Source organism: Crocuta crocuta, unplaced genomic scaffold (assembly GCF_008692635.1).
Source record: "Crocuta crocuta isolate KB4526 unplaced genomic scaffold, BGI_CrCroc_1.0 scaffold489, whole genome shotgun sequence".
NCBI classification, from domain to species: domain Eukaryota; kingdom Metazoa; phylum Chordata; class Mammalia; order Carnivora; family Hyaenidae; genus Crocuta; species Crocuta crocuta.
The window spans coordinates 1,552,176-1,575,286 of NW_027531874.1; the positions used below are offsets into that span (position 1 = coordinate 1,552,176).

The 23,111-nt window shown below is 36.9% G+C and overlaps 1 protein-coding gene across 1 annotated transcript; it reads right to left on the reverse strand.

Moving 5' to 3' along the window:
- Positions 1-17,062: 17,062 nt before the first annotated feature.
- On the reverse strand, positions 17,063-17,937 carry LOC144238974 (integrin beta-1-binding protein 1). Its single transcript, XM_077772916.1, has one exon. The coding sequence runs from the start codon at positions 17,796-17,798 to the stop codon at positions 17,190-17,192; it is 609 nt and encodes a 202-aa protein (XP_077629042.1). The 5' UTR covers positions 17,799-17,937; the 3' UTR covers positions 17,063-17,189.
- Positions 17,938-23,111: the final 5,174 nt, after the last annotated feature.

The window sequence follows — 23,111 nt, forward strand, 5'->3', positions numbered from 1 at the left end:
ATTAGAAAAAATTATAATTTATGATTTGAATAGACTAAAAATAATATGCTATGATTACAGAGTGGCCCCCAAATAATTGGTAGTTATCATAACTTTATGCCAAATTCTTGCTGATAACTGATTACTGTTAAGATGCATTAATGATCTAATGTTTGGATTCATGGCAAAACAACTTTCAAGATTAATTTTTTTGTATATCTTCATTCTGTTAAAGATAGTCTTGATCATAGGAACTAACGTGATGAGAGACAGGCTGTGCTTGTAACCACTCCAACCTCATCTCCTACAGTCTACATATCTTTTTGGATAGGAACTAGACTCCTCAATTGCTATTTATCTAAAGGCCAATAGGTTCTACACATCTCTTAAACACTGAGATGGTTCAGTGCTATATTACTCTAATTACTCTCCTTATACACACACACACACACACACATTTTGCAAGATATGAACAAGATTATACCACTTTCAAATTGTTTTCACATCAATAATCTGGTTGTCTTTAAAACAGTTCAATTATACAGATGAAGAAATGAATGCTCTGAAGTATTAAGTAATTTGCTTAAGTCACCAAATTATTTATCATTTTATATTTTATTGAAATATGTTACTGGAGCTTTTGAAAAATCCTCAAAAATATAATACATGTAATATAAATAATATGTAATACATATTACATATTTTTAGACAAATTGTAAAAACCGGATTTTAGGGATAAAATAAAATGAAGTGGTTATATTCACTTTTTAAGAATTTTGAAAGCAATGCCTTTAACAAGAAAGACTTTATAAACCATTTAGATACATGTGTTTCAATGTCTCTGTTACATGATTACATATCAGCATCAGTATTCCAAACTAACTTTCAAATACTTCATCCTTAAGTGAGGTATATGTGTCAGTTATAGGTCACTGACTGTTTCTAGCTAAATCAAGTTCACTCCTTGATTAGTTTATTTGCTCAAAGAGCTGATTTTTTTTTCTTTTTAAAGTGACTAGCTTTATTTTACTATTAGCTCTATTTTAACATTAGAGAATAAGTCACAATATTACCAGTTCATTCATTTTATATAATCCCTATGGATTTAAAGAATATTAAATAAGAGCTAGTTGAATGGACTGCACTAATGTATCAACAGGTCTACCTCTCGAACCGTGGTTAGGCCATTATCATCTGCTGTCTAAATTATTTCAAGGGCCTCCTAACTAGACTCCTTATTCTGTTCTTGCCCCATTCAGTCTTAATTACAGTGGTGTTTTTTAATTCTAAGACTGATCGTGTGTCTCTTCCACAAAACCCTCCAGTGGTTTCTCATTCACTTGCCGTACCAACAAAGTTTCTCACAACGGCCTTCATAGCCTCTAATTAGGTCTCTGCTCCCTTTTCCCACTCTTTATCCCCTCCTCTCGTCCAGCAATAGATTCTAGTCTTTTTGCTCTTCCAGGCACACAGCATCATCAACCCATATAACTCACTCCTTCACCTCCTTCATATCTTTCCTCAAATATTACCATCTTACAGACATTCCATGGATACTACATTTAAAAGTGTATCTCTGGGGTGCCTGGGTGGCTCAGTATGTTAAGTGTCCAAGTTTTGATTCTGGCTCAGGTCATGATCCCAGGGTCGTGGGAACCAGCCCCACTACAGGCTCTGTGCTGACAGCACAGAGCCTGCTTGGGATTCTCTCCTTCTCTCTTCTTCACTTCCCCTCTCAAAATAAATAAAATAAAAATAAAACTGTATCTCCGCTATTGCTTTCCTTTTTCCCAATTAAAAAAAAAAATTTTCCATCTAAAATACTCTTGGAATGTTTTCTTAGTTTTTTCCCCCTTCCCCAACTAGAACGTAAATTCAATGAGGACAGAAACTTGTCTGTTTTTTTCTGTATTCACAACATCCAGATCAAGACATGATAGATAATATGCACTCAGTATTTACTGAATAAGTGAATATATATACATATATTCCAGGTATTTTGTATATATACAAGGCCTAATAAAATTCTGGGAGTCTAGTCATAGGTTTTGATCTGAAACAAAGTTCTAGTCATCATCATTCATCTAACACATCCTTACTCTGGCTGTAATTTGAGGATAAACATTTCAACAGCTAGTTGTAGACTCTGACAGAATACTTTCTAAGCCTCCCCATTATCTACTAGGCAGTCTATTCAAGTAGTTAGATATGGTGGTTGGGAATCCTACTACAGTTTTTACAATTCCCCCGAACTGATTAGGCTTTTTTATAACTTTAGAGTTATATTGCCATGGATTGACTCAAATATGATCAGAATTTACCTTATCAAGACAGTTCATGATTAGGTCATTTCAATCTTTATGCTCATCTTCAGAGAAATTCACAGCACACAGGCTCTGAGGCGATTTCTCTTACAGAGGAAACATCTTTCCTTGTGTATCCCCTCAAAATCAAAGGTTGTCTTTAAAGTCCTATAAATTATAGATAATATGGCTCTCGTGTTCCCGAGAGAGTTGGTTTTGTCACTGCTCTTTCTCTTTGAACTTCTAGGGTAGGCTCCAAATGCAAAGCCACAGATAATATCTCTGGAACCATAGTACCTGACTCTCTGGCTGCCATTTCTGACATTGTCTTGGCAGGCTATATGTTCCCTCCAGGTCTCCTCACAGCTTTGGTGTCTGCATAGGGCTGCTTTCTTAGATGAATTGTTTATACCTTTATAGGCTTTCTAATATGGGTCATCTCTTTTTTTCTGGACTATGTATGAAAGAAGCAAGTCTAGTTAATCTTGCACATTACCGTAGAGGTCTTGTCCCCAGAATGCCATTTCACCTCCTAGAGTTCTAGCCAAGAATCTGCTCTGTGGGCCAAGAGGCACACATTACATTCTGGGCATGTCACATAAATCTGTCTCCTGCCTTCTGGGTCACTTTCTGGTTTTAGAACAGGCACAAGGCAGCTTGCTTCTCTATTAAATTTAAGTGGTCCTCATCCAAGTGCAGAACCTCTGCTGTGAGTGAAATTAACAGCTTGTTTGATACATGGCTGGCACTCCACTAATATGGATTTTTGACCACACAGCATAGTTAATATGACTGAAGTGTTCAGAAAATAAACCCTTTATGCAAGCTCTGTTCTTGTAGTCGGACGGGATCAATACCTGTCCTATAGGTTAAGCAAAACCCATGAGGTTGTGACTGTCGTTGTTTCAATTTGGGAGTATGACTTTTTTTCTTTCACAGTATATCATTGGTAAATGCTAACTTAGTACCTAAAACTGTAAGAGATGCTATTTTATTTTGGAAATAATATTAGGTCTCAAGCTGTTGTGAGTTTCTTGAAAGATATACAATGTATCCAGATCCAACAGTCAGAAATTGAGACAACATGAGCTGTAATTAAGGCAAAAATCTGTTAGATTATGTGTCATAAAAAGGAGATATCATTAGGGTCTACAGTAACAGGAAAGGCTTTATTTATTTATTTATTTTAATGTTTTATTTATTTCTAAGAGAGAGAGAGAGAGAGAGAGACAGCATGAGTGGAGAAGGGTCAGAGAGAGAGAGGGAGATACAGAATCTGAAGCAGGCTCCAGGCTATGAGCTGTCAGCACAGCTGACATGAGCTCACGACCTACGCCAAAGTTGGACACTTAACCAACTGAGCCACCCAGGTGCCCCAGGAAAGGCTTTATTAAAGGTGTAGAATTTGAGTGGATATTAGAGTTGGTGAAGTAGTGAATTCTGAAATAAAGTGTGTATACTCTAGAAGTCTATTCTATTTTATTCTGACCTACTCTATTTGCATATTTAACCACATTTTCATGTACATTTATCTTTATCACTTCAAACTGCTTTCTTTCTTCCAGAGTCCTATGGTTTCCTACCTTTGCTTTTGTTCACAACACAATGTCCACACATTACAGGCTTATTCCTATTTTATAAGTCTCTCCCCAAACACACATTTTTCAAGAACTCTTTCTAGGTCATTTGAGTCAGAGTGAATTTCTTCTCTCCTTATGCTCATCACATTCCATAATATTCCTGTAAGCCTCTTTGCATTTCACTTGGCAGGACTTTCCTTTGGTACTGTTTTTCTCTGACCAGATAAAATTTGTGTTTGTGTTTCTATATTATTTTTATAGACTGAAAATTGTATATATTTCTGTAGAACAATACATCCTATGTGTGCAAGAAAAAAAAACCCAGGAATCTCTTTCAATAACAAGCAAATATAGCTTTTTACTTTTTAAACTTGAGCACAAAGAAACATTATGTACCTACTGCCATGAAATTGCTTTGGAAAATGGCCACACAGCAGTGAAAACACAAGGAGATTTGTAAATTGCATTAGGATAAGGCCCCCACCTCTGCCTTTTCCTAGTTCAGTTTGATTTTGTGGATGGTGCAGAGTAATCATTTCCAATAAAGATGGAATTTTGCAATGTCCATTTCTAATACTATCAAAACCCCTGTGGTCACGAGTCTTCAGGAGGACCTCTTTCCAAGAGGAAGCTTCATTTCATCCCACAACAGATAAAACAGAATCCTTCCTTTTGTGGAATTATTATTCAAAGAGGCAGTCTTCCATTTTGGGGCTCAGTCACTGACTATTGAAATCTAACCTAAAACCCTGTGGATAGATCCTAATCTAATTGCTGGGACAATAATGGAGTTTATTCTGGAAAATTAGATGCCACTTTGGTGCACCTAAAGTGTATCAGAACAAAGACATAAGGATGTAACTTTTACTTTTTTTGTCTTGTTAGGCCCGAGGTAGATCTGTAACACATATTAAGGTGTAATACCTGCAATAAACAAGACAAAGATGCTGTAGCCCCATTCTAACTGAGATTCTGAGGAACTATGGCAATGATATTATTATCAATATAAAAATGTAAAAAGAGCCTTAAAATAAAATAGGCTTCACTTTTTGTTAATTTTCAAAGGAAGTTAAGTTGATAAAATAACAAATGAAAAAATACATGGGCCAAACAAAACAGAACAAAACAAAAAAAAAAACAAGCATACACATACACACTGGCTTCATCCTAATAGCCCTCATTCATCCCCTCCTGAGCTGACAAAGTTAAGTAGGACAGTCCCATAGTGGTTACTGTGACATACATCCTAGTTTGTATCTCGGAGAGGCTGCCTTGCCAATTGATACATTTTTCTTGGTATCCTCTCCCTGCAGACTTTAAGGAAGGCTCCCAAGGCTCTGTAAACCCTTCATTTACATGTGAAGAATGCTCAAGTGAGGGAGTCTATAGGCTCATATAATGTTCAAGCAGGAAAGCCTCCACAAGTCATTAAGCCAAGCGTCACTTCAGAGATGAAAAGCAGAGCTCAGAGAGAAGAGGGATTTACCCAAGGTAACCCAACAAATTGATGACTGCCTCTTTTTGGTCTACTGATTCAAAGCTTTGTGTTATTTTTGCCATTCCTATGGCTGCATCTTTGCAAAATTAAGCAAGGTTGTCTTAAATACTAACCTACCCTTTCTCAAAAGCCTAGTGTTTTACTTTTTACACTATATTCGTTCCTTGTACAAATTCCCAGATACGAAATCCAAGCAGATTCTTATATCTACCTGACATTTATTTCTCTGCTTCTCTTCAAAAATTTCTAATTTGGGTTCTATTCCCTCAGGATCTTATTAGGTGACCATATAATCCTGGTCCACAAAACCACTCATATCTCAGTAGAGTACAAATGACAATGTACCACATTATCTCTAAGTAGGCATCCAGGTTTTTAACAAAGCCTTTACAGAGACTGTGCCCTAATCAAGTATTAACATCACCACGGGAACTTTGACCTTCTAATTCTCCTGCTTTGTACTCAAACCATACTTTGTCTATCACCAGTATGTAATTATTAAGTTCCTTCTATAGGCTAAGCCTTAGGGATAAAGGAGTGAACAAGACAGCTATAATTATTGCCTATTTGGAGTTTTTATTCTAGTTGGGAGAATTGGGAAATGAGGTGGGATGTATACTTATTAGTCAAGGATATTAGAGAAGGCATTGGTTATGGTGACGTATTTCATTAGAGATCTAAAGAAATGCAAGGGAGGCAGTCATACAAAATTCTGGAAGAACATTCTGGAGAGTCAAACCTTGAGCTGGGAGGAAATTGGGTTTCTGATTGACATTGTGAAATTAAAGACACAATGACACAAGAGTAGTAAGTGATGGACATCAGTGGGAGGAGAGGCCAGAAAGAGAAGAGATTTTGAGCAGGGTTAGTTTAGATTATATTCTTATAACTGTGAGAAGACTCACTTCAAACAGAAGAATAATTGTTGGGTAGATTTTTCTTTTAAGAGAGAACTTCGGTTACTGTGAAGGAAATAGCCTCTAAGACAACGAAAGTGGAAGCAGAGAATTTATTTAGAGGGTTATTTCAGCAATCCATTGAGGAATGACAGTGGTTTTGTCTAGGATTATATCCACAGAAATGGAGACATATGGTCAGGATCGTTATCTGGTCTGGAGAGAAATCAGCTACAAAACTCCTGCTTTGGGTGAACTGTGCAATTTGCTGATAGAGGGAAGATGGACGTTATAATAATCCAGATGATTATTTTTTTCACCCTATGGCCACAGACGCTTATTCATATAACAGTTTGTTACTGAGCAAACCACTATAGAGAGAAAGGTTATTCTTTATATAGAAATCACTGGTTGTTCATCAAAATTATTTTTTTTAAAAGATATATTATTTTTTAAGCATTTCTTGTGTGTAAGCATTGTGCTAAGCACTTGGTGTCAGGTACATGTGGGGTTACTGTCTTCTCTGCCAAGAATCTCTCTTCTCTTGTAACTTGTTGATTATAGTCAAAAGTGGGTGCATGACACACACAGAGAGAAAAATAAAGTCCTTCCCTGGGATTTTTGTGCTAGAGCTTGAAGGGAAGACAGATTCTTCCTTTGACATATGCAAACACTGAAGAAATAAGAATTTTATTTTTTAAATGCAGAAATTAGGGATATATATATATATATATATATATATATATATACACATATTTTTACTTAAGAGAGTTTAAGTTATATTCCTATCTCAACCAACAGAGTCAGGACATGTATATCCCATTTCACCCCAAAGCAACTAGTTAAACTGTAACTATTTTCCCATTTCACAGAAGTAGATTTAAAATGCCTTAATCATTGGTGCACCTAGGTGGCTCAGTTGGTTAAGCATCTGACTCAGGTTCAGCTCAGGGCATGATCTCAACATTCATGAGTTGGGGCCCTGCATCAGGCTCCATGGTGACAGTGTGGAGCCTGCTTGGGATTCTCTCTCTCTGCCTCTTCTCCACTCTCTCTCTCTTAAAATAAATTAATTAAAAAATAAAAGCCTAAGATGAACCTAGCTTTCACATGGTGATCTAAGTTCTGAATTTTGGGTCTTTGCTTTAAGTCTATGTTATTGATAGTCTGCTTAGTATTATGCCCTGTATCCTAGGTGAAAGGTGGATATTTATGTGTGTGCAGGGACCAGAAGATGGAAGAAACAAAACTTAGACTTAGGTCCTGTCCTCAAGGGCATTATAATTAAAGTGTTATAAACATAGTATGTTATAACATAATATGTATATAATAAAAATAAACAAAATAATTTCTCTAGCAGAGGGTCAATGAAAGTGAAGAGGAAGGAAGATTAATTCTGATCAGGGTAAAAGGAGAAGGTCTTTGAACTGGACCTTGAAAGACAGTCCATTTATTATGCCTCCCATATCTATGCAAATTACTATTATATAGCTGCTTTATCTCACATATTCATCCATTGTTCATAGTTCAAATACAAGTTTTCCTATCAACTATTTTTTTCTAATATGGCTCACACCCTTGAATCTAAATGTTGTGTCTATATGCCCCAAATTGAAACTCAGGAAATTATCCAATTCATTTGACCCATAGAAATAAGTGAAAAGAAAACATACTTTGATTCAAGAACAAATTATACGGATAGGTGTCAATGCCGAGCTTTATGTTACATTTTAAGATGAAACCTCAGTTCCCTGTAGACCTTTATAGTTATTTTCCCCTAGCCAATTCCTTTTTCATTTTCCACTGCTAACTACATTTTTTTTTGCCTTATTTCTGATTTTCATTCTCTATTCCAACCTTTTTCCTGGCTCATGCTAACACTCTTGGCTTATCTGGAAATTGCTTCAAGTAGATAGCACTGCTTCTGCTCTTGTATACTATTACTCTGTACTAAGGAGGAAGTAAAGAGCTCATGAATGAAACTTATTTGGAACTCTTTCTATTGCACATTTGACAGCTTGTGTTTTTTCAAACATTAGCATTATATGTGATTTTTGTTTTGTTTTGTTTCAGCACGTATTAGTGACTGATGATAAATCCCCCTTAAACATCCCTGTACATTTCATATTGCCTATGGCTCCTGTAGGTGACACTATGTTTATACATAAAATTCAGATTGTCCTGAGAGAAGGTAAGACAGATCAAGATGTGAATTGCTTCTGGCACTTCCTAAAAGCTCACAACTTGAAGAAAAACTGCACAGAGGGGTGCCTCTGTGGCTCAGTCAGTTGAGTCTGACTCTTGGTTTCTGCTCAAGTCATGATCTCATGGTTTGTGAGTTAGAGCCCTGTGCCAGGCTCTGCCTTAGTAGTGTGGAACCTTCTTCCTCTGCCTGTTCTGTCTCTCTCTGTCTCTGTCTCTCAAAATAGATAAGCATTAAACACACACACACACACACACACACACACACAGAACAGACTTTCCTTACTCCACATTATCTTCTGTTCTGACTTTCTACTTCTCTCCTTTTCTTTAGCCTCTCCAAGGCCTTGAATTCCATCCATCCTTTTATTCTCATTTTGTTTAATATTAGTCTGCATCATCTTGACATTAAGCCCAACTAAAAAATACTTTGAAGGCAGGCTCCTATTAAAAGTTCAGAATAAGAAAAGGGCACTGAATGACATCAAGCATTTCCCACATATCTTGAATATCACAATTTCACTTAGCTATCAATTTAATACAAAATTCATGCACAACTAGACTGTTCTGAAGCTTCATTAACAATATTTGGTGGTTGTCAGGTGGCCTGAAAAAAGTTAACATGCCTTCATAGTCTTCCTGCTTTCAACTAGGCAAAAATAACATGTTTTCCCCTTTTTGCTCATTACACTAGAAAGCCAGTTATTTTTATAGCACTACATCATTGAAATGAAACAGAAAAGAGTAGGAATTGGATTACCCTGGATTATCTTTTACACCTAATTACAATCTAGCCCTTCAGGTAAGTGTTTCCAAATCCTTCAGAAATGATTCTGAATCTTATTTTCAAATCATTCAGCAATCTTATTGCAACTGACCAACAATCTTCATGAATTTAGCCCTCATTTACTATGATGGCCTCAACATAAGTGGCACTTTCTTGTCAGTTGATGGAAAATACATATTCTCTAGGAAAATTCCTGTATAAATCTCTTCTGAAAGATTTATTAAGGACCCTATCACAAAAAGAATATTGTTTAAAAGAACCACAAAACCAAACATACATTGGAATAAGCTTTGAACACACACTCCCCCTGGTTCTCTTCTATCCAATATTTAGCACTGCTTAGGATCAGATCCTCCAGGAAGCTCTTCCTGACCACCACTGCCTCACCTGAATCAAATTTCTTGCTTCTTAATATCAGCAGGACCCTGTCAATACGTCTGAAATGGTCCCTATCATAGGATGACATTCTCTATTTAAATACCTCTCTCTCCCAAAGAGAATAAAGTATTAGAGGGCAAGAAGTGGGTTTTATTTATTCACTTCAAAGAAAATTGCTGAAATGAAGTTTGTGTTATGAATCCTATTTTACAGAGAAGGAGATTAAAATTTTGAGCCTTGACCCAGCCGCATACACAGTGAGGTACAACAGGAATAAAATATGAAGCCAGGACTGCCTGACCACAAAATCTACACCTTACCTACTATAAGGCATTACAGCTATCAAGGGTCAGAAGGATTAGCGCTACTTTGGTCTGCTCTGATATGAAGACACAAGTTAAAAATAAGCCCACACATCAGATAAAATACTTGCATCTACAATTTATAAATCAAACAATTTTATAATATAAAGACAAAAATCCAGTTAAAAATGAGCAAAGGGGGTACCTGGGTGGTGTGTGACTCTTGATTTCAGCTCATGTAATGATCTCATAGTCATGAGATCAAGTCCTGTATCAGTGAGGAGGCTGCTTGAGATTCTCTCTCCCTCTCTCTCTGGCCTTCCTCTGCTTATGCTCTCTCCCAAAATAAATAAACTTTTTTTCTTTTAAATGGGCAAAGGATCTGAATATACTTTTCACCAAACACAACATGTAAATGGCTATTGAGCATATGAAACATCCTTCCTTGTTATTAGGAAAACACACATTCAAAGGAGATACCATTTTACATCTACTAGAGTGGTTAAAATAGAAAGACAAATAACAACAAGTGTTGGTAGACTTGTGTAATCTGAAAGCACCGCATCCCACTCACAGGAATGCAATGCAGTACAGCCACTCTGGAAAACAGGCAATGTCTTTAAACATTATCAACCTACCAGATGATAAGTACTTCCACTCCTAAGAACCTGCAAAAGACATGTGAAAATATATCTTGTTAGCACAAGGGCTTGTTAGGGAATGTTAACATCAGCAGCATTATTCATAAGAAACTACAAACAATGCAAATGTCCTTCACCAGTAAATAGATAAAACATTGTATACCTATATGACGAATTATTATTTAGTAATCAAAAGGAACAAAGTATTAATCATGTTTCTACATGAATGGACCTTAAAAACAATATCCCAGGTGAAAGAAGCCAGATACAAAAGGTACTGTATTGCATGATTCCATTTATAGGAAATGTCTATGAAAGGAAAATTTATAGAAACAGAAAGGAGACAAATAGTTGCTTGAAGCTACTAGAGTATGAATGCAAACAGGTACAATGGGATTTTTCAGGGTGATGGAAATGCTTGAACACTTCATTGTGGAGATGATTGTGCAATTCTATTTATAACTATGCGACTATACTATTGAATCATGCTTAAAATAGTTAATTTTATGGTATGTAAATTATGGATCAATAAACCTTTAATAGAAGTAAGTGTGGACTCTTGGATAATTTACTTTTTATGAACCACTTTCAAGATAAATCTATCTTTATTTTTACCACTAAATCTGCTGAAGGTCTTCCCAGCAAAACCTATTCTTAGAATTCACTTATCTTCTAAAACTATATCTAACTACTTGCTATAACTAGGCTTATCCAAATTGTTCTGTAAAGGGACAGATAATAAATATTTTGGACTTTATAGACCAGAATGTCTGTGATGAAAGTATTCAACTCTGCTATTGTAGAGCAAAAGCAGCCACAGATACTATGCAAATGTATGAGTTTCACTGTGTTCCAATAAAACTTTATTTATGAGAACAAGCAGTGGACAGGATTTGTTCCCACAGCTGTATTCAGTTAATAGCTGCCATAGACCAAGTAACCTTTGACCTTCTAGTAAAATCTGAAGTTGCAGTAAATTCTGTCCTAGAATTTAGAACATGAGGAAACAAAGTCCTCAAAGGATTGTAATTATTCTTTTGCTGACTGCTTTTGTCCTGCTGTTTGTTAAAAAAAAACCCATAGAATTCTAATCACTAAATTGTACCCTTGAAACTAATGTAACTCTGCATGTTAACCAACTGGAATTAAAATAAAAACTTAAATAAATAAGTAAATAAAGCAAAAAATAAATCATAGAATTCCAAGGCTAGAATAACAATAGCTACTAGTAAAATTATTGATGTTTTCCACTGCTGAGGTGCTGTTCTAAGGGATATATGCTCATTGTCTCATTTAATCTTATTAACAACCCAATGTGGAAAGCAGAGAGAAACTGTGCTACTTTATCTAAGGTAGAGGTAGAATGTTCAGATTCAGGAGACGTATTCAGGTGGTCTAATTCCAGAGGCCACATTTTTGTTAATCATTCTGCTGTGCTGCCTACAACCATAAATTGGTAACTGCTTTTGAAGAACAAACTGTGGTTTCTGGTTTGGTGGATAGGGATGAGCTCTTTCATTGAAGAAGTGGGAAAACAAGTAACTTATTATGATATCAAGAAATTCAGATTATGTGCAATTTACACTTGGAACTAACAACACTCAACACAAGATTCCAGATAAGTGGGCTTTGTTCCTAATTAAGGTCCTTTTTATCAGAGCAATAAAAAGTACCTTTATCTTCCACAGACTTCTTTTGATCAATCTTTCCTATGACTGTTTTGTGTCATATTATACCCTTGTGACAGCAACTCCCCATCTGCAGATTTATGCTATGTATATACAATATATTCTGAAACAGTGATCTATTTTGCTAGGAGTGAAATTCAAAAACAACACCGAAATGCCAATGCCAATTTACTCTTTTTGTTTACCAAATGTAATCAGGGCAGCTACTGTGCAACTCACAGGGAAAGTGAGGCATTTCTTTTTTTTTTTTTTTATAGTTTATTGTCAGATTAGTTTCCACATAACACTCAGTGCTCATCCCCACAAGTGTCCTCCTCCATGCCCATCCCCCCCTCCCCCCACATCCATCAGTCCTCAGTTTTTGTCAGCATTCAAGAGTCTCTCATGGTTTGCTTCTCTCCCTTTCCCCCACCATTTCTGCCCTTCTTCTCCCCCTTGTTCCTCCGTCAAGTTCCTCCTAATCCTCCTATACGTGAGGCATTTCTAATTCAACAAATTAATCCTGTGATTTGAGGAGAAAAGAAGAAACTGTTTAATGCACTGCATTAGTAAGACAAGCATCCATGAAAATAAAAGGCTATTAAATTGTTCAGATACAATACTAAAATGCAACAAGTTTATGGATTAGGGCAGAGTGATTTCAAAGAGAGAGCTATACTGTTTACAAAATATTATAGTGCTAAACAGAGCCCAAGATAGGAGCTCGTAGGATATAATTCGATCCCTACATTTTGGAGATGCTGAAGATTTCTGCCCTATTATGACTTGTTTAAAATCTGCAGGAGTCTTATAGGGGAAGCTCGCTGATGATTAAATTGTGATAATGGCATAATCATAGAAATTTATAGAGCACTCATTATGTGTTGGCTGTATCTCAGCTGGGGATATCCAAGGGCAGGTGATAAGAAAGACATGAATATCTTCACTCCTACCTAGACCTCCATCATTTCAGTCAAATTCTTGTTTTGAATCTAAATTGCAACAGGTAGTGTGGTATACTGGAAAGTAGCCTGCATTAGACCATGGAAATTTGAGTTCCAATCTTCTCCTCATAAACATGCCACTTATCATCTTCAGTGATAATTAATGATAAAAGATTTTTATTCTTTTTAAACTTTATTTTTATTTACTTTGAGAGAGAAAAGAGACAACTGGAGGTGTCCAGAGAGACAGGGAGGCAAAATCCCAAGCAGGCTCTGTGCTGTTAGCACACAGCCCAGAGTAGGGCTCCATCTCACTAACTGTGAGATTATGACCTGAGCTGCAATCAAGAGTTTGGTGCTTACTGGACTGAGCCACTCAGGTACCCCAAAGTTTTTTCTTCTTTTTTTTAAAATTGAAGTTAGTGAACATACAGTGTAGTCTTGGCTTCAGGAGTAGAACCCAGTGATTCATTTATTACATATGACACCCAGTGCTCATCCCAAAAAGTGCCCTACTTAGTGCTCTTCACTGATTTAACCCATCCCCCACACCTTCAGCAGCCCTCAGTTTGTTCTCTGTATTTAAGAGCCTCTTATGGTTTTGCCTCCCTCTCTGTTTTTATCTTATTTTTCCTTCCCTTCCCCTATGTTCATCTGTAGACTTTCTCAAATTCCACATATATATCTGTGGATATATATCTCAAATTCCACAGAAATATATCTGTCTTTTTCTAACTGACTTTTCACTTAGCATAATACCCTCAAGTTCCATCCCCCTTGCTGCAAATGGCAAAGTTTCATTCTTTTAAAAAAAAAAAAAAGTTTATTTTTGAGAGAGAGAGAGAGACACAGAACACAAGTAGGGGAGGAGCAAAGAGAAAGGGAGGTGTAGAAGTCGGAGCAGTCTCCAGACTCTGAGCTGTCAGCACAGAGCCTGATGCAGGGCTCGAACTCATGAACTACGAGATCATGACCTGAGCTGAAGTCGGACGCTTAACCAACTGAGCCACTCAGGCACCCCAAGATTTCATTCTTTTAATCGCCAAGTAGTATTCCAGTGTGTGTGTGTGTGTGTGTGTGTGTATGAGTGTGTGTGTGTGTGTACACCACATCTTCTTTATCCATCCATTAGTAGATGGACATTTGGGCTCTTTCTATAATTTGGCTATTGTTGATAGCGCTGTTGTAAACACTGGGATGCGTGTGCCCCTTCAAATCAGCTTTTTTGTATCCTCTGGTTAAATACTTAGTAATGCAATTGCTAGGTCATTAAGGTGGTTCTGTTTTTTATTTTTTGAGGAACCTCCCTACTGTTTTCCAGAGTGGCTACACCAGTTTGCATTCCCACCAACAGCACAAAAGGATTTGCCTTCTCTGTATCGTTGCCAACATTTGTTGTTTCTTGAGCTATTAATTTTAACCATTTTGACAGGTGTGAGGTGGAATCTCATTGTGGTTTTGATTCATATTTCTATTCTTAATGTATGATTTAGACTGGGTGATCTCCAAGAGTCCTCACAGATTCATCATCCCAGAATTGGACTATGCAATATCATTTTTAACCAAACATAAGGTTTCGCATACTGTTGTTTTTTTCTATAAAAACTTGAGAACTCGATGTAAGAAAATCTTCCACTTTTCTTTATCATGTTGTTTTTCTCAATATGATGCAGAAGAACAATCAAGTCGTTATTGGCCATATTTAGATAATCTTTTAACAATATTTAATTTCAGACTTGCCTTTTCCCTAGCCTCACTAGAATCAATTGATAAATACTGGGGCATAACATCTCATGTTTAAATATAACCTTAGGCAAAGAATTCATCCTGCCAAATAATATCACAACGGCTTTGGAAAAGAGTTTTTGAGTGATCTATGGAATTATTTATGAGCATTTATAACCATAGGTTTACCTGATATGATTCTTGTGTAGACATTTTGTCATGCTTAGGGAAGATACATTGTTTTTAAAATAGATTAATACAGAAGAGAGGGGCCCTTAACGTATTGTCTTAGTTTCCTATGTAACAAAACTTTTCTTGTATGCATCTAGAGTCACAATTATCATAAACAGTACAAAAATAACATTCCTTATGAACATCCACCTTGAATTATGAAATAAAGACCTTGCCTGTATCCCAAGAGACCCAATGCTAATCATGTTGAGCCACTAACTTTGCTAAAGTTCAACCACCACATAATGCTTTGCTGGCTGGGGGACTGTCAAAGCCACCATGAAAAGATTTCCTTCAACCGCCTTGTGTAATATTATAATTAAACACTACCAAAAAAGGAATATGTAGACCAAAGACCATACAGGGTGATCTAAGGATATGACATTTACCACAGTTTTTCTTATAAATTATTGTTTGTATCAGTCTAAAACATAACCACATCAACATTCCACTTACACAGTTTTACCAAGGAAATTCTACACTGTATTAATGAAATGTCAACTGCATCCATATCAGTGTGAGGTGAAAAACTTCAGATTTAACAACATTAGAGTCTTGTTACTGGAATGAGTTTCTCCAGATTCTAAATATATTTTCCTTTCCATTTTATAGTAATAGGGGATGTCTGGGACAAAAGCAGGACAGATGTAAAGGGAACAGAAACAAATGTGACAGATATCAGGAGTTTCCAGCAAGTTGCTTCCCTTCCCATTTTCTTCCCTTCCTGTTAACCTTTTACTTGACAACATCAAATGAAAACTTTTGCAAACAGCTTTTCAGTTAACACTTTAGAAAGCCTACTTCTTTCATAGCCTCTTCAAGTGATTATGGTTTTTGTTTCGGGTTCTATTATAATAATTTTTTATATGCTACTACAAGTGACAAAGTTTCTAGGCATGCCTAGGTGGCTCAGTCAGTTAGGTGTATGACCTTGGATTTCTTCTTAGGTCATGATCTCACAGTTTGTGGCCTCAAGCATTGGGGGCTGACCTGTCAGAGCAGAGTCCACTTGGGATTCTCTCCCTCCCTCTCTCCTTCTGCCCTTCTCATGCTCATGCTCTCTCTCTCTCTCTCTCAAAAAATAAATAAATGTAAGAAAAGTTTTTAGAATCTTGCTCCATAATTAAATCTCAGTATCTAAGGCCCCAATATTCACAGTTGTCCTCTTCTCAATGGATTCTTTGAGAAAGCATCTGCAAGATGATATTTAATTTTTTTTTTTTTTTTTACAAACTCCTCTTCATTGTTAACAAATTTACTATTTCTGGGGTCAAAGTATTTTCCTTTACTCCTTGACTACTTTTTTGCTATTTACATATTTTAATTTTTAAAAAGTTTTTATTTAAATTCCAGTTGGTTAACATACAGCATAATATTAGTTTTAGGTGTGCAATATGGTGATTTCAACACTTTCATACAACACCTGGTACACATCACAAGTGTACTCCTTAATCCTCATCACCTCTTTTTTTTTTTATGTTTTTAATCCTTTAAGCATTGCATATTAAAATGGTCCTTTAGAAAAACCCACTAGCCTACTGTACATGCAATTCTTTCTCTACTGTTTAATATGCGTGGCGATCTTTGGTCTGTGAGCTGAGATAAATACTTCGGTCTCCTAGCTGTCATCCTGACGGTACACCTTCACAGTTTTACTTTTTGTGTCATGAGTTGGCAGCGCTGCATTGCTGTTACAGACTGGGTGAGTGGTGCTCCCGGGGTGGAGGGGGTGCACACATGGGGCACCACGGACCGCACGTGGCATCCTCGGAAAGCTCTCCGTGCTCCCTACTCATGAGGGCCTTCTGTGACACTTCGGTGCTAAGCTCATCTGTGTTTAAAAGCGATGGGTGAGGTTTCTTTTTTAGTCCCAGAAAGCAGAGAACCTCGCTGAGAGTTCACTCACTATAATAAGACACGTTTTAATAGAAAAGCAAATGATCAGTATGTTACACACTGCATTTCTTCACTTTCATCACTTCCTTCTTCCAAAATAGCTCAACCCTGGAAACCACTGAACTCCCACACGAAGTTAGCTTCTACTTGATTGCAGAATTCAAGATTTCTCAGATGTTAACACAGAGTCAAAAGCAGTAGATAAAACTTTGCAGATAGCTTGTGCTTGCTCCAGGCTGTGGCACTGATAAACCCAGAGGCTGTATTCCTCATTGCTCACATCTGTGGTCTTCAGAGCCAATAAGCTTTTTCCTGCCCCCAGACCATCATCATAACACACCATCCGGATGATTAAATACAGAGAGTGCCGATGCAAGACGTGACACTGATCTGAGGCTGACACTTTCATACCATACTTGGAAACTCCCATAATAAATTCTTCCTTCAGAGGAACTAAAGGTAACTTTCCATCTTGCTGGGCAACATCTATATAATTTATCAGGTCTAGGGGCCCTTCAAGACTTTTTCCTTCAGAGAATTTCAGTTTCTCAATGGCACCAACGTATTTTATTCGAAATTCTGCACAGGTATCTGAGTTGTTATTGCTTTGTCCCGAGCTCTTCGTAGAGTCTGTGTCGAGGCTGGCGGTGCTGGACCGTGACAGCCCCCCTGACAGCCCCCCGAGGCTGGAGTCTACGGACATGCTCTTCATACTGATTTCGCTGCTTTGGGAACTGCTGCTGTGTCGTTTTTTGCCTTTCGGAAACATTTTTCACCATAGCTCGATGCAAAGGAGCTCCCCGGTAGAACGAATTCTATTTTATGGCCTTCAAAGCTCCCACAGACAGCGGTGTGCACAGAGCGCTTCCCGTCATCCCGACATGGTCAGTTCATTCCAGAAAAACAAGGCACCTGGGGCACTGCATCCTCCCGCTAGGCCCGGGCCTGCTCCTCCGCTCCCGCCGCCCGCGCCACCACTGGGGTCCCCGACCAATCCCCATCACCTCTTAAGGTCATCCCCCTCACGCACCTTCCTTCTCTGGTAACCATTAGTTGATTCTCTAAGAGTCTGTTTCTTGGTTTGCCTCTCTCTTTTTTTCCACTTGCCCATTTGTTTTGTTTCTTAAACTCCACATATGAGGGAAATCATAGAGTATTTAATTTCTCTTACTGACTTATTTTGCTTAGCAGTATATTCTCTAGCTTCATCCATGCCCTTACAAATAGCAAGGGCATTTGTAAATAGCATTCTTTTTAATGGCTAATTTTCCATATATATATATGTGTGTGTGTATATATATATACACACACACACACATACCACAATTTATTTATCCATTCAGCAATCAGTGGACATTCGGGCTTTTCCATAATTTGGCTATTGTAGATAATACAATATCGCTGAATTGTAGGGCAGTTCTATTTTAAACTTTTTGAGAAACCACCATACTGTTTTCCAGAGCTGCTGTGCCATTTTGCATTCCCACTAGCAGTGCAAGAGGGTGTTTCTTCCTCCACATCCTCTCCAACACTTGCTGTTTCTTGTGTTGTTGATTTTAGCCATTCTAACAAGTGTGAGGTGATATCTCTGAAGTTTTTATTTGCATTTCCCTGATGATAAGTGATACTGAGCGTCTTTTCAGGTGTCTTTTGGCTATCTGTTTGTCTTCTTTGGGAAAACATCTATTCATATCTTCTGCTCATTTGTAATTGAATTATTTGTTTTTTGAATGCTGAGTTTTATAAGTTCTTTATATATTTTGATACTAATTGATAAGTAAATACTGTATATATTATCAGATCTGTCATTTGCAAATAAATTATCCCATTCCGTAGGTTGCCTTTTAGTTTTGTTGATTGTTTCTTTTGCTGTGAAGAAAGTTTTTATTTTGATATAGTCCCAATAGTTTACTTTTGCTGTCCCTTGCCTCAGGAGACACAACTAGAAAAATGTTGCTATGGCTGATGTTAAAAGAAGTGACTGCCTGTATTTTCTTCTAGCATTTTTATGTTTTCAGGTCTCACATATAGGTCTTTCATCCATTTTGAATTTATTTTTGCACATGATATAAAAAAATGGTTGTTTCGTTCTTCTGCATGTTGCCAGGTTTCCTCTTCCCTGCTTTGTCAAAGATTAGTTGACCATATAGCTATGGGTCCATTTCTGGATTTTCTGTTCTGTTCCATTGATCTATGTGTCTANATTGTTCTTATTACTACACTTTTGTAATATAACTTGAAGTCTAAATTATGATGCCTCCAGGCTTGCTGTTCTTTTTCAAGATTGCTTTGGCTATTTGAGGTCTTTATGGTTCCATATCAACTTTAGGATTTGTTTTAGCTCTGGAAAAAATGCTGGTGGTATTTTGGTAGGGATTACATTAAATGTGTAGATTGCTTTGGGTAGTATAGATATTTTAACAATATTTGTTTTTGCAATCCATAAGCATGAAATGTCTTTCCATTTATCTGTGTCCTCTTCAATTTCTTTCACCAGTGTTGTATAGTTTTAAGAATGCAGGTCTTTCACAACTTTTTGTTTAGGTTTATTCCTAGGTATCCTATTGTTTTTGGTGCAATTGTAAATGAGATTGAGTCCTTAATTTCTTTTTCTACTGCTTCATTATTGGAGTATATAAGCACAACAGATTTCTATACAATGATTTTGCATCCTGGGACTTTACTGAATTTATCGGTTTTGCATAGAGTCTTTTGCATTTTCTATAACGACTATCAAGATATCTGCAAATACTAAAATGTTTTACTCCTTACTGGCCAGTTTGGGTGTCTATTATTTCTTTTTGTTGTCTGATTGCTGTTGCTAGGATTTCCACTACTATGTTGCATAAAAGTGATGAGAGTAGATATCCCTGTCTTCTTCCTGACTGTGGAGGAGCAGCTCTCAGTTTGTTCTCATAGAGGATGATAAGAGCTGTGGGTTTCTCACATATGCCTTTTACCATATTAAGGTATGTTCCCTCAAAACCTACTATGTTGAAGGTTTTTATCATCAATGGATATTATGCTTTGTCAAATGCTTTTTCTTTCTTTATTGAAAAGATCATATAATTCTTATCCTTTCTTTTATTAATGTGATGTATCACATTGATTGATCTACAAATATTGAACTACCTTTGCAACTCTGGAACAAAGCCTACTTGATCACGGAGAATAATTTTTTTAATGTACTGTTGAATTTGGTTTCCTGGTATTTTGTTGAGGATTTTTGCATCTATGTTCATCAGGGATATTGGCCTCTGGTTATCTTTTTTGTGGTGTCTATCTGGTTTTTTGGTATCAGGTAATCTTGGCATCCTCGAATGAATTTGGAAAATTTCCTTTTGTTTTTATTTTTTGGAATAGTTTGAGAAAAAAGGTATTAAGTCTTCTTTAAATGTTTGGTAGAAATTGCCTATGAAGCTATCTGGTCACATAATTGTTTGTATTTCTATGGTTTGGGCTGTTACTTCTCTCATTGGCGATTTTATTTACTTGGGTCTTTTCTTTTTGATATATCTGGCTTGGGACTTATCAATTTTATTAATTTTTTCAAAGAACCAACTTCTGGTTTCAATGATCTTTTCAATTATTTTTTAGTTTCTATATCATTTAATTCTGCTGTAATCTTTATTATTTGTTTTCTTCTCTTGGGTCTAGGCTTCATTTGTTGGTCTTTTTCAAGCTTGTTTAGGTGTAAGGTTAGATTGCTTATTTGACATTTTTCTTGCTTCTTGAGGTAAGCCTGTATTGATCTCTTTTTCCCTCTTAGGACCACTCTTGCTGCATCCTAAAGGTTGTGGACCATTGTGTTTTCTCATATTTGTATCCATGTACTTTTTAACTTGTTCTTTAATTTCTTGGTTGACACATTCATTGTTTAGTAGCATGTTCATTAACCTACACGTATTTGTGGTCTTCCAGAATTTTTCTTATGTTTTTTTGTTTCATAGCTTTGTGGTTAGAAAAGGTGCATGGTACAACTTCAAACTTTTCTTATTTGTTGAGGTCTATTTTGAGAACTAATATATGATTTATTCTGTAAAATGTGCCATGTGCACTTGAGAAGAACATGTATTCTGCTGTTTGAGGACTGAATTTCTAAACATACTTGCTCATCAATTGATTCCTTTATGTTTGTTATTATTTTATATGCTTGAGGGATCTATGTTGGAGCATAAATATTTCCAATTATTTTAACAATTATTATACATTCTTGTGGATTATCCCCTTTATTATGATGCAGAGCCCTTCTTTGTCTTTTGTTGTAGTCTTTGTTTTAAAGTCTAGTTTGTCCAAAAAAAATTATTGCTAATCTAGCCTTCTTTCCACATCCATTTGCATGATAAATGTTTCTCTGTCTCCTCACTTTCAATCTGCAGGTGTCTTTAAGTCTAAAATGAGTCTCTTATAGGCAGCATATAGATGCGTCTTATTTTTTTTAATCCATTCTGACTCCCTTTGTCTTTTGATTGGACAATTTAATCCATTTACATTCAAAGTAATTATTGATTCATTGCCATTTTATTACTAGTTTTGTAGTTGTTTCTGGAGACTTTCTCTGATCCTTTCTTGTCTGTCTGTCTCTCCTGTTTTTCTGATTTTCTTTAGCGATCTATTTGGACTTCTTTTTCTTTATTCTTTGCATAATTATTAGTGTTTTTTGATATATGATTACCATTAGGTTTGTATATAACCGCTTTTGCAAATAGCAGTCTATATTAAGTCAATGGCTGTTCAAGTTTGAACACACTCTTTTCTCCTCTCTTCCCCAGGTTTTAGGTATATGTTATTATATTTTTCATCCTTTTTTGTGTGTGAGTTCTTTGACCAATTTTTACAGAAAGATTCATTTTTTACTTCTTTTGTGTTTCCTGCTTTTTTATTGTCACCTTTGGTCTCTCCTTTCCACTCAAAGCATTCCCTTTACACATCTTGTAGGGTTGGTTTACTGGTCAAAATCCTTTGAATATATCACGCCACTCCCTTATGACAAGAGGTCCTGTAAAAGTCTCGGGTCAGGAGACGTAGTGTAGGCAGGGTTTTGTGCTGGTCCTCTGAGGAAGGGGACTGCTGGACTGGGACTGACACAAACATGATTGAGAAGGGCAGTTCCAACAGAGTACAGGAAGGCAGGGCTTGGTATATGCAAGTTAGGTAGCCAGTGTAGGCACTGTGCTGCTTCCTGCAGGTGGTTCTGTGTTTATGTTGAGTGGTGGGGGAAGGGGAGAAGGCATACATCAGCTCCTTTTTCCCCAGAGAGGTGTCTCCATGAATGCTGCCTCTCACTCCAAGAAGAGTGAATAATCTCCCCACTGTGTGCCCCAGGTGATCTTCAGACCATGGTTTCCATACTGGCTGCCCCTCTGTTGCCTGCTTACTCTGTAAGAGCAGGACAGTGCCCTTTGGGCTATATGCCAGCTAAGTCTACTGATCTTTCATATTCAAGACTTTAAGCCGCACTGGTTGCAAGAACTCATGAAGTTCAGTCCCTGTTCTTTTCCAAGCCAATGGCTTGGGGGAAACTTATTCCTTCTGCATCTCTCATACATTCCCTTTTCCTGTGTGCTCCTCTCCCATACACTCCCTTTTCCTGTGACTTCAGCTCCCTCCCCTCCACAGCAGCTGCAACCTGTCTCTCTCTTAAACCACATTTCTGCACTTCCTACCTTCTTCAATGTGGCTTCTTCTCTTCCTTTAGATCTGTCAGAAAAGGAGAAAGATTTCAGATGTGGCAAGATGAGGAAAGTGGAAAATATTGGCTGCATGCTGTAAAAATAAAATTAAGAACTCAACATCAACCTTTATATAGTAGAAAGAAGGACTCTGTTCCTGAAGAGTTGAATTCTGAGATAGTAAGGGTGACCTGGTCATTATCTATTAGTGTTGGTGAGGCAAGCTGAGCATATCCTCCTACCATATTGCCACCATATTGCTTCCCCACTACATGAATATTTTACTTCTAATTTATTGTAAGCAGGTGAACTTGAGGATATCATGTGGGAACACAGTTAATGAAAAATTCTTAGTTGAAGAGAAGAAGTACAAATTCAATGTCCAAAGCAGACTTTAAGCTAAAGCCATT

Coding starts and splice junctions, on each gene's coding strand:
- LOC144238974 (XM_077772916.1), bottom strand. CDS start 17,798: ATGTTTCCGAAAGGCAAAAAACGACACAGCAGCAGTTCCCAAAGCAGC.